Source organism: Odontomachus brunneus, unplaced genomic scaffold (assembly GCF_010583005.1).
Source record: "Odontomachus brunneus isolate Ranch 3 - 2012 unplaced genomic scaffold, Obru_v1 Obru_scaffold_042, whole genome shotgun sequence".
In the NCBI taxonomy this organism is placed as follows: domain Eukaryota; kingdom Metazoa; phylum Arthropoda; class Insecta; order Hymenoptera; family Formicidae; genus Odontomachus; species Odontomachus brunneus.
The window spans coordinates 614558-629669 of NW_022639492.1; the positions used below are offsets into that span (position 1 = coordinate 614558).

The 15112-nt window shown below is 36.3% G+C and overlaps 2 protein-coding genes across 7 annotated transcripts in view; one reads left to right on the forward strand and one right to left on the reverse strand.

The window, feature by feature from the left end:
- Positions 1 to 366: 366 nt before the first annotated feature.
- LOC116844555 lies at positions 367 to 7344 on the forward strand. Of its 2 annotated transcripts, none has more exons than XM_032816222.1 (2): positions 367 to 515; positions 5252 to 7344. In XM_032816222.1, exon 2 carries the CDS (start codon positions 5605 to 5607, stop codon positions 6691 to 6693), a length of 1089 nt encoding a protein of 362 aa, XP_032672113.1. In that variant the 5' UTR covers positions 367 to 515; positions 5252 to 5604; the 3' UTR covers positions 6694 to 7344. The 2 variants fall into 2 exon arrangements, with proteins under 2 accessions (XP_032672113.1, XP_032672114.1); XM_032816223.1 differs by lacking the exon at positions 367 to 515 and adding an exon at positions 3263 to 3766.
- Positions 7345 to 9159: 1815 nt separating this feature from the next.
- The window catches only part of LOC116844494, a 163320-nt gene continuing 157367 nt past the window's right edge, over positions 9160 to 15112 (reverse strand). For all 5 annotated transcript variants that reach the window (XM_032816059.1, XM_032816058.1, XM_032816057.1 and 2 more), the window contains one exon: positions 9160 to 14746. In XM_032816059.1, coding sequence (XP_032671950.1) covers positions 14304 to 14746 — 443 coding nt within the window. In that variant the 3' untranslated portion in view covers positions 9160 to 14303. The remainder of the gene's footprint in view (positions 14747 to 15112) is intronic.

Below are 15112 nucleotides of genomic sequence, written 5' to 3' on the forward strand. Positions count from 1 at the left end.
ATCGTGCAATTAATTGCGATACGACAAGGAAAATTTCTTCTCGCTTCGAGCTATGAGCTGCTCGACTTTTCTAGAAATCGACTTTTATTCATTTTTGCTCCTGACCGATATCACGTATAAACGCGACAAAAAGAGAATGCACGATGTAATCAACGTAAGGAGGACGCTCTCATTGCCAAGATCATTTTGCCGCATGAGTGCAAGCCGTCGATAGTGTGAACAGGACTTAACGCGAGTCTAAGGTACTTATATTTAACGCTGGCTTTCTGTTGTCCCTTTCACTACAAGACGGCTGCGTGGGAGGGCCGTACGTGATTTCGTAGCGACTTCAACGAGGACTTCGTACTAATTCAGTCGCCGTTCAAGCGTTGTCCGCGAAAGATCGCGTTCGTCGAGTCGCGTGTGGAAACACCGTCGAAATGCGGTGTCGCCGCGAACTCACAAACTCACCCCAAGTTTTTGAAAGAGTCTGTACGACTTTGTTCTGCATCTCGTGCGTGTCATCAGAAAATATGGTACTTACTGTCAGATCTTTTTATTGTTTCAAAGAGGATAATATTAAACGTGGGACTCAGCATGATTGACGCTGAATCGTCTGAGACAATTTCGCGTCCTTCTTCTCTTTAGTGTCAGTGAGCGTGTTCGCCGCGGAATTTCATTCTTAATACGTTGAATGCCATGGCGGTCACTGGTAACAGTCATGATGATATCACCCCGCCTTGTCATATTACGTGTAAAGTATTACTCGTAATTAATATCTAAGAGAAAAAAATCCTCAAGAGATTTCTTTTTAAGAGCAAAGAACATAATCTCATAGAATACATTTATAATAGAATTCATTATAGTACATAATAGAATTTTCTCTTTTAAAAGAAAAAGAGATTATTGAAGAAGCACAATATTATGCACAATAAATCTGCGCACATAATCTATTTAATAATTTTTTCTATTTTAGGAAGATTATGTAGATATATTTTCCTTGCTTAATTGAAATTGGTATTATATTTGTATTTTATAATAATTAATTATAACAAATAAATTACTAATTGCATTGGAAAAATCGGTATGGTCGACACAGAGTCAATAAAACGAAGTAAAATATACACTTGTCTCAAATTATATTAATTTACCGTATGCAATGTTGGGCATTGGTTGGTTAAAATTTAGTTCAACTGCAATAATCGGAATCAATAATCAGAATTGATCAATCGTCGTATATAAAAGCACAAATAATTTCCCTGATCGATGAAATTAATTATTCATCCAAATTTTATATTATTGATTACATACTAATTAATAATTAATTTCATCAATCGACTAATTTATTCGTGACGAATTTATGTGTATAACGATTAATTATTTTTTATGATTAATTTATCAATTTTTTTAATAAAAAAAACTTATTTGATTAATGTCCAACACGGTGTCCTCGATCAGTTATCAAGTTCAGTTATCTCTCAAGCTTTTGCACCATCGATAAAAATCGAAGCAGCAATCAACTAGTTAAAAGATCACGCTTTGACATAATGCCAGGATCACAAAGAAGCGAACAATTTGCGAGTCTTCGATGATTTCATATCGCGTTTAAATCATCGTGCAGCTCGTCGCGCGCATTCACGATTTGCTGGAAATTTCACCGAAGATTCGCACGGTCGAACGTGCTAATACAACGTGAAAACGAATGCTCGGGAAAACAAGGGCGCGCTCGCAACACCACCGCGGGCTCTCGTAATCATCAATTGCGTAACCTCAGCACCGCGGAGAAGAAAAAAGCGAAAGATCGAGCGGCAACGAAGCACCAAACGGTCATTGAGCTATGTTGTCAGATTCGCTTGGCGCCAAAATAACATTGTAAACATAATTTTCGAATCTCCTCTGATTTTGGAACTACTCCCTAGCTGTCGCTTCTGTTTTTACTTTGCTTACGATCAAAATACCGATACAGTATCGTTCGTGTAAAATAATATTGAATATTAATCGATGAAAATTTCCTTTGACTAAAATAACTGACGAGTCAATAATCAAAATTAATCAATTATCGTATTTAATATCACAAGTTATTTTATCGATTGGTGAAATTAATTTTAACCAAACTTTGACGTGATTGATTATACACTGATTAATAATTTCACCAATCGATTAAATTACACATATGCACAAAAAATTACATACTCCATTCAAATAAATGTTACTTGTTTCAGGTAATTCATAAATATATCATTTGTATATCCACAAATCCACAATCCGCAAATCCGCAAATCTGTCACACTAGTTCATCGTAAGCATTACATCTATTCTAAATATATCCTAGTAAGTTTAATATTTCAATCAAAAATATTAAATTCAGACAATAAATATTAAATTCAGATAATAAAAATTCAGTTTGCTTATCATATAGAATCAAACCTATTTTTTTCCGATAAAGTTTTACAATATATATATATATATATATATATATATATATATATATATATATATATTCTCGTAAATAGAATTTATTCTTTATATAAAAGAGTTTAATTTTTTATATATCTTGTTACACTGAGAGAAATTATCTGATAAAAAATTAATAAACGGATATTTCCGATCAAAATACCAATAAATTTTTGTTTTCAATCAGGAAACATCCGATGAGAAATATCGGTTCATGATTTTTTGATCGGTTTATCTGATGAAATACTATTATAATCGGAAGTATCCGATAAAATTTAATGGATATTCTGATTGGATATAAATATAAATTGATCGAAATTTAATCGGAAATAATAATTTGTTAATTTTTTATCAGATAATTTCTTTCAGTATAGAATATATTTTTCTTTTAATGACATAACAATAAGCTATTCTCGAATTTATGACTATTAATTTTTCTCGATTTTAAGACTATTATCAAAAAAATATTCTTTGTCTAAGATAACAATTACTTGAAAGAAAAAATACAAACTGAATAATCGTTTTTCGTAATGGTAGAGAGATATTTTTCTATGTGTATATGTGACGGTTGATTAACTTTGATCATTGATTCGCCGATTATTTGAATCAAGGAAAATGTTCATCGATTTATATTCAACACTGATGTGAATTCTGCATTGTGAATCATTCCGCATTGGCGAGGCTCACCTGGATTCTGTCACGAACAAGCAATTGTTAGCTGCGAATTGCACAAGATGCTTATCTATAAAACCGCGCGAGAAGCGGCGAAATCCACGGACGCGGAGGCGGACGTGGATTTCAATTAAGTCGAACGAGAAGCGGTTACGATAATTGGTCAGTTGGTTGGTCGGCTCTGTTGCAGTCAGCAGCGCGGAAGTCGCCTCGACTTCTTCTGCTCCGCCGTTAGACGTCGAATTCGTGTCGTTGAAACGTTCTCCACGAATCCGCCTCGGACTCGATCGCGAGTTACGTGTCCTGTATAATCGAATGTCGAATGAGCGCGCGGCGAATCGTCGCGATAGCTCGTCGGGGACTCTTTTGCTTTCCCGTGCTCGATCATCGGGCTCTAATTTCGCATCCGTGATGTTTTGCTTCCGGCTGAATTGCCAACCTACGTTAGATTGAATAATTCAAGGCTGAATTATTAAGTCGTATGTAGCGATTGAGATAAATACGGTGTGAAGTAAAGAAGTGAAAAGTCGAAATGTTCTTTTTGTTTAAGAAACATCGTTTAAGTGTGTTTTTGAAATCTCGTTCGGTATTCCGTTAAATAGATGGAGATACCAAAGTTATAAATACAGAAAACGTCTCAGGATATCCTTCATTGATTTTGGTCGGTATCAAAAATGTTGCAGAATATATAAAAATAAGACAATCGAGAGAGCGATGCATAAAAAGAAAATTATTTTAAACTTCTAAAAAAGACAAACTACCTTAAAAAACCTCAAAAACCCTGAAAAGTATAAAGTTATTTTGAATCAATATTCTTCTATGTACTCGAAATCCTATTTTAATATCCCAACGATATTAGAAGTTGGTGTGAAAGCATGACTGATTGAGTCATAATAATTAAACCTTTTTTATTTTTTATTTATTTCTCTACAGTTATATAATTAGTTGCCTATCTACTTCGTTTCTCTCACGCCGACTTCTAATATCGTTAGAGTGTTTAGATAAAATTGTAGGTACGTAGAAATATTGGTTCAAAACTATTTCGTACTTTTTAGAGCTTTTAAAACTTTTGAAGTAGAAAAAAGAAATAGTAATTGAATAAAAATTTTTTTTCGAGTCGGTTAAAATAGAAGTCTCATTTTATATCTCTACATGTTCTCGGATTTTCAAGAAAATAATGGAATTATCCAATTTCCAAATCATCCAAATTATAAATCGGGATAATGACATTAATCTAAAAATCATGTAAATGACGCACATATAAATATAGTCACAAAACAAATTCCTTTTTCTTTGAAGAGAGTCAGTTAAAATACATTAAATATTATAAAAATTTTGTATATAATACGTTCTCATATATACTTTACAAGTTTAAAAATATTAGCTTATATAAATAATTTTATCGGTGTCTCCTTTCGACAAGTTATTTCAAACTCTAAACGTGTATGCATGTTTTTATATAAAAAAATTAATATATTTCTCTTGTTTTGATTTGTTGTACATGTGTAAAGCTCCTCAAGATTAATGAAGTACATTTTCAAAAAATTCTATGCTAGTTATCGTTAAGATAACTACACATTATGGCCTGTATTGATAATTGTCACTTGAAATTTGTCTCGCATGGAATACTTACATTTTTATTCTGAATTATATCCAAGTTTCTCAGTTCAGTTACGATATATGTGACACTTATATCTGTAATCGCGATCTTTGAACATATAGTATAATGATTCAATAAAAAAAACTTTCATCTATCTGAGTTCAACTTTGAACATTTCATTTAATATGAGTTCCAAGTAATAATTAATAATACAGGCCTGTGCTATATTTTCAAAATTCATCAATATTTAAGGTAAAAGTATTAATGTCTGGGCATGTATCTAATATTCTTATTGTTCCGGTCTTTATACACAAATACTTAAATTTTTAATACAGAACATGTGTATATATATATATATATATATATATATATATATATATATATTCTGTGTGGAAAATTTAGATATTCGTGATTGAAGACTCCAAAAATAATAAGAATGTCTAAAGTTAAATATACATCCAGACACTAATACTTTTACCGTACGATCTTTCTCATCTTCCGTTTTCAGTTGTTTCCGTATTTTCATGAAGCTCTTTATTTTTATAGCTTCCAGCTTAACTTTTTTGTAACCCAGCAACACGGTGATTGGCCGCCACGTCTCGCTAACTGCCGTGTATCTTTCGAATTAACGGCACGGGAAAGAAGTGCGAGGAAAGACTTGGTTCAGGCGGAGTCTGTGCTTCCGCGACGCTGCAAAGTGCGAGCTAATGATCCACCTTCGCGAAAAATCTTGACTTTGCTGACATTTCGAACGACACCTCGAACAGATGCACCGAGCATGTTACAGTCGGCGATTCCATTGCCACGAGAAGATCCCCTTTCTCTCGAGTGAGTGAGTGAGTGACAGTTTGCGAGACGGGAATCGTTGATTCCGCGACGAAACTATCGCGAGACGAACAATGACGGAGAACGTGTACATCATCAAAGTGAAGACGAAACCGCCGTTGTCGTCCTTGTACCCATCGGAGCGTCGTTACTCGGCGTCGACGGTAGGCGGCCTGTCCTTGGTGCACTTCGGACTCGGCGCACTGTCCCTCCTCTTGGGCACCCTCGCCTTGTCTCTGCAAGGCCCGATATTGTCTGTTGCGTGTCTGGTGCCGTTCGTGACCGGCCTCCTCGCTTGGCGGCGTTGGTACATCGACCGGAACATCGCAATTTTCTTCTACGGCAGCCTCTTCTCCCTGGTGGCGGCGATCCTCTGCTTCGTCGTCACAATCTTCGACATCGCAGCGGTATCCGACGGCAGTACCGGCAAGTCCCTATGGCCGTTGGAGGAGATCTTTGACGCTCCACGTTACTTGCCGCATCCTCTCAAGGAGCAAACAAACGATACTCACGCGGATGATACCACGCAGTTCAACGCCACCGACGATCGTGACTTCTTCAAAGTCGACGAAATTAGTACAACTTCTCTGAGTATCGAGCTCGATGACTTCGATTTCCATGACGGTGCCGGGAATGGTGGTTATAACGACCTTAAGGCAGAAGCGACCTTCGCGTTGGAAGAAACAGCGATAATGTCCAAAGAAATCTTCCAGAACGAGGACGCGGCAAATGTCACGCGGGGATCAGCCGTGGACTTGAAGAGGGAAGAGGCTCTTTGGCACAATCACTACGAGAACTCGTCGCACACCAAGGTGCTGCTGACTCTGAACGTCCTCATGGCATCCCTTCTGGAAGTATTCTGGTCGCTGCTCAGCGCAAAAATCGCGTTTCGCGGGATGATGAACCATCTGCCGGAGAGCAACAACACCGTCGCCAGCTCGAAGACGCCGAGACCACCGTTACAAAAGAGGAAACCACCGGCACCCAAGCCGGACATCTTGGATCACGATCGCCGGCTGTCGGAGACTCTACAGAGCTTCACCAGCTTGCAGTGCCTCTCTGGGCCGCGACTACCCTTACCGGAATCTAGCAGGGAATTTCGGGAAAGGGTTGAGAGGTTCCTGGCCAATCAAGTGACGCATGGAACTGTCGAGGGTGTCTGAAATCTCAAGATGAGAGAAAAAGAGAGACCATCTTCACGACAGACAATTCTTCGAGCTTTCGAGATACCTCTTGTTCTCACCGATCTATTTCCCGACGACACTAGGATATCATTAGTCGCGTAGAAATATTTTAACTCTTTAAAATCTCACTAAGGAAGCTTAATGCACATAATTATACATTCATTTTAGATTCTCCCCGCATTTTTTATATTGACAAAATAATCATTTTGTCGATATATAACACTATCAATTCATTCCAAATAAAGCTATATTCTTCGTCCCAATTCGGAAAACAGTGATTTTCTTGTTGAAGAAACTAAAATAGTACTCATGTATAAAGCAAAATCGTTAAAGCTCGAAATTTTATAAAATTTTTTAAAAGAAAAATTAGCATATTTTATTTTTACAATTTTCTGTCGATGTCATCTTAAACTAATATAACTATGTGCATTCAGAAAATCGCACTTTTTGACAGTCAATTTTATTCGGATTACAAATCTCTTCATCAGAAGTGTCTTTTAACGGGGTGCTGGAGTCGATGATGAACTTTTAAAATAACGTAGAAAGGATGATCACTAACACAATCACGTTATTTTTTGTATTTCTTGTACATATAGATCTTAATTAAATGTGTATTGCTTTATTTTACTATATTTAGTGAAAAACCTAACCAAGCATACATAGAAATCTTTCCTCAAGCTTTCCCGATATTTTTAAGTTTCTAAATTTAGATATAAAAGTACAACAACGTGCTTCAAAATATTTCTGAACGGAGCAACATCGCATTATATACTAACTACAAAATCTTTTTTATGAGACAAATATTTATTTTAACTAAAAGCGTCTAGCAGTCTAATTTACACTTAAAATGACATTTTTTATTGTTTTCCTCATATATTGAACGATGCTCCAATTCATTTTCCCACGTATTTTGATTACGTAAGAGTATTTGTAATTATGTGAAATTAATACAACGTAAACATCAGTATTTCGTCGGTAAAAATTTTGACTCTAGTATATTCTTGAGAATATCTTGTAAAAAAAAGATGTTATTCAAACGGAGAATTGATTCTAGGACTTAAACATTATTAAAGAATTAATAATATTTTTGTTTACATTAAGTAATTCTAAAAGTAATGACGTAACGACATTATATATATATATATATATATATATATATATATATATATATATATATAATCGCGCGATAGTATAATAGATAATACAATAAATAACCAAACGACACGGTAGCGCCTTGTGATAAACATGAGAAAAACCGAGATACAATCACGAAGTTTTCAGAATTTCAGTGATGTGAAACGATTTTATTGTTAATTTAATTATCTGACAATTAGCAATACTTCTGTGCGAGAAGCAATAGAACGAGCTCCATAAAGTTAATTCCTTGTCAAATCGAATGCGCAGATTGTCAAGACATTCTCGATTCTGAAATGTCATCACATCATCTTGATGTACTGCGACTGCGAGCATACAGGCAATAAAGTTTATTGACTGTCAATCACGATAAGCGGACAGAGGCGACGTAATAAGTAAAAAAGGTATCGATATAATACAGACACTCATATACAAACTTTCGGCATGAATATATAATACAAATAAATACGTAATATAAACAATCAGCATGAACAAACAGTTTGCATAAAAGCTGACCTCAAAAGATTATCCCAAGACAGTGGGAGTCTTCGCCGGTCTAAGTCTTTAACTCTGACAGTGATATACTCATTTTATGCATTAGACTATATTATACAGTGAATAGTATTATATTTGGATTATATTTGTGGATTATATTAAAAATTGATCTAAAATCTATTAAATCACTTATCCTACATTATAATCATTGCTCCTTTTTATTTTGTTTTTAACGTAATTTTTATTTATATAAATATAAATTAATAAAAATAAATATTTTATTTTTATTTATAATTTTAAAGGAGTTCTTGAAAGTAAATTAAAATGAAATTTACGCCAATACATTTGCGAGAAAGTGTTGGTATTACTATCAGAGTTAAATGGAACTATTTTCAAGATCTCGAGTGTTTTGTTGAGTTTACCACCTTTCTGTCCAAATAAGTGAGGAAGGAGATCACAGAACTCAAAAGAAAGATTTCAGGACTTTTGAATCATGAAAGAAACAAAGTTTAAGAGGATCGGATGCATACAGAAGTACTTTTGCAAGACTGGTGCCTGACTGGAACTCGTAAGAATGGTCGGTAATCCGCAGCAGCAGCTCAAGGAGTGCAGAAAATCATCTTGGTGGCCTGCAGTCAACATCCGTGGGAATAGAAAGCTTCATACAAACCTTCGTTGGATTGTCGGGACGACAATCTTGAAAAAGATGTGTATTGTTGCATTCGCACCCGCATCAGCTTGAGACAAATCAATTGATATCATGATACTGCATCCGCGAAATGTGTCAGAAGTCAATGTTTAAAGAAACTGAAAGTGTACGGAGATAAACGTTATTATTTTCTTTCACGATCGTGTGCGTCGCTGATTACAAGTAATGCTCAATAGGATATCCGCGTTTCGGATGTATAATTATCACACGTCAAATAACTCGCGCGATGACGCGAACTCACACTATGACGCAAACAGTATAGCGGAACCTCAACTTTAAGTGAAGTCGCCGTCTCGCGCGGTCGTCGCACCGTGCGTGACAGTTTTTCGCAAAATCATTCTTTATTCTCATTCATTGTCAAATACATTATTCGACGATGCGCTGGACTTACTGAACTTACTATGACTCACGGCTCGCCCTTAAGGTACACTTTATTCACTTATTAGACGACATTAAACTACCGCTCTAATCTGACTCTTTGCCGCTTTCGGAGGATTATAAAATATGCCTTTCATCTATATACGTTATGTTACGTTACGTTACGTTACGTCACGTTCTCGTGCGGCCGATAACAGAAAAAATAGACAACCGACGAGTCTAATCACTACTATGTCGATTCGATCGATCTCTTCCTTCCTCTCTCTTTCCTTCTTTCTCTCTATATTGTCCTTGGTCCACCTGGATTGTGATTTCGAAAGCGAATGATCTCTCCGCGCACGACGTATCGGCGCCGGAACCAAGGAAGAAGCGATTCGTCAGCAAACACCGACAACAATAACATACAATTATCAAACGAGACGTTCGTATGATTTTTCGACCGAATGAGCAAAAGTACGAGACGAAACGAACCGACAACAACACATAAGTCTTAAAGACATCTTAGGTTCGTATTCAGAGTTGTCATTTGAAATTTATCTTACGCGAGATACTCAAATCTGAATGTAGAATTAGATTTGAGTTTTTCTTTATTTGTAATGTAGAATTAGATTTGAGTTTTTTTTTATTTAAATCATATCATATATGCGACATTGAATTTGCAACAGCAATTTGGTTAAAAACACTCAAACCTATCTCTAAATTAAAATTTTAGACTCATATTAATAGATATTACATGAAACTTTCAAGTGAAATACTCATATTTGAGTTGAGAGTGATATGAAATTTTCAGTAGAGTCATGATTGCAAATATAATGTCACGTATATTACGCGAATCAACTGCAACTCGTATTAATAGTTATTACTTGGAACTTATTCCACGTAAGATATTCAACACAAGATATAAATTTAGAGTTAGATTTAAGTTTTTTTTATAGCTGAAAAACTCGCATTTATCTCTAAATTCAAATCTGAGTATCTCACTTGAGGCAATTTTCAAATAATGATTATTAATACAGACTTGAATGTTTCAGAAATAATATGTATTAATAGTTGTTATTTGAGACTTATCTCAGATGAGATATTAAAATTTGAATTTAGAGAATAAATGCGAGTTTTTAGCTAAATCTCGATTATAAATATAATGTCGCATATGTTATATGTTTCAAGTAAACATATAACAAATGAAACATATGTTTCAAATCTAACTTTAAGTTTAAATCTGAGTATCTTGCGTGAAACAAATTTCACAAGTGAGGACTATTAATATGGTTCTCAGGTCTGACTCTAAATTCAGATCTGAGTATTTCACGCAAAAATTTCAAGTAATAACTACTAATGCATACCTTAATATTTCATCTGAGATAAGTTTCTAGTAAGAACTATCAATACAAATCTTAAAGACGTCCAAAAGACATTCTACTATTTTAGACGTATTTTGAGCGTCTTTGAGACATGCGTGTTGTATGGGAAATGTTGTACTTATTTACAAAGATATGAATGATTCCTCGCGAGATAAATTAACATTCAACGCGAACGCGCGATGCAATGAAGTATTTCGTATCGATTTTGAGATGATATTCGCGCGGATTTCTCGCGATCACGAACATATCGTTTGATTATTGATACCTCGGGGACGATCAGCGACTATTCGGGTATTACGACTAACATCTAATCGGCAAGGATAAAGCACGTGCTTTTGTACAGGATGTTGCATCGCTGTATGTGCATATCATGACCTGTATATCGATGATGCGACACCCTGTTCATCCTCTGTCGCGTATTCGTGAACAACGAAGAATCAACGAAGAACAATTATCGTCGAGATCGAGCGGCGATTGGAAAATGCGCAACAGACATACGTAAGAACCGAGCAAAGTATCGGATAAAAACACTAATTGCTTATCACTATCGCGGGGTCAAATGTAACGAACGCTAAATGGCAAGTATCAGATAAAATGGACATCTATCTGATAAAACAAACCGTCCAATCGTTCATACGCGGATGCATCGTCAACAAACAATTCAACTATGAAACTAATGTTCTCTCTTTCTCCCACCCCTCCCTGTGGGAATAACTCTCTCGTTCTCTCCCCCCCCCTCTCTCTCTCTCTCACTCTCTCTCTCGCTCTCATGCACTCTCTCATCACATATCACACTTCTCAACGCTATACTTGACACTCCCTATTATTCGTTACTACGAGCAGCACGAATAACATTGCACAGTTAGCAAAAATACACAGGACTTGTCGCGAATATCTTGTCTTACACGATCTGCCCATTTTCACCCGACAGCCGATCGTGTTTTAACGCAAACAAGTCGAGCCGCTTCATCGCAATCATCGGGTCTTACGCCAAGCGTAATGAACTTCCGCGCATCTGGACTGTTTGCCACGACCAGTCATCGTGTCATTCGAAACTGCGTCGGAGATTCCATCACGAGTCATCGTTCGATCGTATTCTACTTGCGCTTTACATCTACTCTCCAGTTAAATGTATACACACACACACACACATATAGATTATGTGGAACCAGCAAGCTCCTGCGAGAGGAACCCAAGCAGCTCATTCCTCCGAGATTTCATAATAGTCGAGATTTCATCGAGCGCAAACTCGCGTTCGACGTTATCACGTACGTATTTGATATCATCACGGGCTTCATATCAGAATCCGTATGTGATTTGTATCGTGAGCTCAACACGGAAACGTCGGACGATAGTTCGCCGTCGATCGCTTCGCAGCGCGCAACGTCCGTTAATCGAAGATAAAATCAATATTACAAAATAAGATATAATAGGGCTTTTGAGAACCAAAATACGAATCTCATAAATATGGCAGTACTATAAATTAAATAATCAAATGTAGATTATAAAAAAAGTGCAACACTCTAATTATTCAGACACGATTCAATCCTATGTCGAACTTTTTTCAACGGAAATAACTTATATATAGAATATAGGACCGAAATGTCTGAACAATTAAAATATTTGTTTACATTGAAAAACATAATCTACATTTATTTAAGTAATTTATAGCAGTAGAACACCCGTGCTTTAGCTCTTAAAGATCCCATTATACCTTATTTTGAATTTTATCAGAGTTTACTTCTATATCTTACACGACTATCATTTTTACAAGAAAATACGCTTGACGTTGCGGCTCTATAGATCGCTCAAAATCATGCATTGTTTTTAGCGACGATCCGTTCATTTCGGTGGGAAGCAAATTTAGTAGGATATGAACCGAAACACGCGCATTCTTCTCAGATTTGCCGTTTTCGTAATTTGTCTAATGAATTTACCGCTAGCGCGTCGTTTCCACGACTTAACTACGTTCCATTCTATGTTCGCTCTACATGACGAATCTATCGTCGTACGCGTCACCCGTCTAGGGCAATGCGTCTATCGTTCCTAACTTCTACGTCCCGACAGTCGAATAGTGCAATCCGCTAAACGTTTTATAAGCATCCAAGCGTTTTCCCTTATACACAAGTTTAGTTACATTCATTATATACTTAGAATGCTTTAAAGCATTTAATGGATTTTACCCGAGAATTGAAGGGCAAGCGAAACTCTTATCGACTTCGGACGCGCGCTCTCGTCGCCGAGGACGGGATCTGCCCCGAGTCGAAATTTTAGTTCTATATTAATCCTGCAAATACCGATGAACTTGAAGAATCGATGGAAAATCTCAAGATATAACATTATACGGATTATTGACCTACCTTGACATTACAAATAGTTGCTTATTAGTGTTTCTTCCATATTGAGACTTCAAGAAACATATGAGAATGATTTAATACTCAATAGTATCTATATTCTATCTATATTTCAATAAAAAATGCATTAACTGTGTAATTTAATTATACTTGACTTCAGATAAAGTATACGATAAGCAAATATTAAATAATCTAATAAAGATTAATGGACAAGTAGATACATAAAAGAACATAATCCTTTTATGTTTTCTCTTTTGACATTAGAAATTTTGATAAGAAATTTTGGTTAGAGATTTGAAAAAGATGAAAAAGGGGGTTGGAAGGACGAAGTCAGCAAAGATATGTGTCCAATAATGTTAAATAATAATGCTACTACACTGAAAGAAAGAAATATTCAAAAATTAATAAATATTTATTTGTTGAATTTTTCACATAAAAATATACATTTTCTCAAAACCTTCAGAAAATCTTTTTTAAGAAACCAATTATTTATTCTATTTGAATAAAAGAATTTAAATTTAAGTAAATATGTTAGTATTCCTACCAAATAAATATTTATTAATTTTTAAATATTTTTTCTCTCAGTGTAATAGATATTTAAATGTGATTTCAATACAATGACAAATACAAATAGAAAGAAGGCACTGACGGATATCAACAAGATAGAATTTCTAGCCAAAAGAGCATTATTAGATGCATTAAATTGCATTAAATCAAAATTACAAATGAAGAAAGAATTCAACGCAAGTAGACTATTAAGGCACTGAAATATTTTAAATAATTCTTTGATTAATTTATTGCCGTTTTGTTAAGACTTCTTTAAGTCTCAACAAAACAGCAATAAATAATTGTTTGTAAAAAGTAAAAAAGCAATAGACTGCATAATATTATATCTCCAGATTCTCCATTGGCTCTTCAAATTCGACGGAGTCTGACTGCAGGACTGACTGGTCAATGTAGAACTAAAATTTCAACTCTGGTATACTTACGATCGATCTAAATTACGTATTCACAAGTCAGAAACTATGGTCGCGCGTCTCTCCGCGGCGCTAATAGTTTATCAGCGAATATCTCCGCAAGAGAGACAAGACGAGCAAACAAAAGTCATCGATCGCTCTCATCACTTTGTTCACACTCGATTCTTACGATCATCTAGGGTCACACGTTCACCGGTCGCACGTTATCGTCCGATTGCGGTTGCTCCCCGCTCTGCCAACCAGAGTCCAATGTAGTCGAGTCGCTGAGGCAGCATTGCGGCGTCTCTTCCTCTTGACTGCTCCTGTAATCCCTATAATCTCTTTCCCTGCCTCTCTCGTTCTCGTCCTCGCGGAAGTAACCAGAATTCGCCGGACCCTCCTGCAGCTCCTCGTCGTCCTTCGACGCGTAATAGGAGTAACGACCCTGCTGGATCACCTCGTACTGCGCATCCGGCGCGAGAAACGGGCCCCTCGAGTTCCTCGGCTCGTCGCTGTTCGCGTAATTGTCAGACGGAATATCACCATTATCGGCTGGTAACGGAAGAGGCATCCGCGATCTCTTCGACAGCTGACGCTTGCCCAGCCTGGCCGCCAGGTAGTCAACACCTTCTGTGTGCTCCGCGCCTGAGAATAGAGATGCGTCAATTAGATGTGTGCGCTCGTCGCGAGGACGCAACTTGTCGAAGTGGAGGAACGGCGGCTTTCGTGAGAGACGTAAATCGCGAATACTTTCGTAAGATTTGTGGCAACAAAAGTTTGTGAACATATGGATAGCTGCTGGAAAACTTGTTTTCGATGCAACAATAGCTAATGGAACGGCATGTGCGTGCACAAGTGCAAGTGTGAGATCTCTCGGAAAATTATTTTAAACGCACGCATGGAAAAAATATTGTAATAAATATTACAACAAAATGTTTGTAATTTTGGAGTATATTGAATTATGACTGAAATTACTACAGATTCGTTCAGAAATGCCATGCACGTTTGACT

Bases quoted from the DNA above. Each gene is read 5' to 3' on its own strand.
- LOC116844555 (XM_032816222.1), top strand. From the start codon at position 5,605: ATGACGGAGAACGTGTACATCATCAAAGTGAAGACGAAACCGCCGTTG.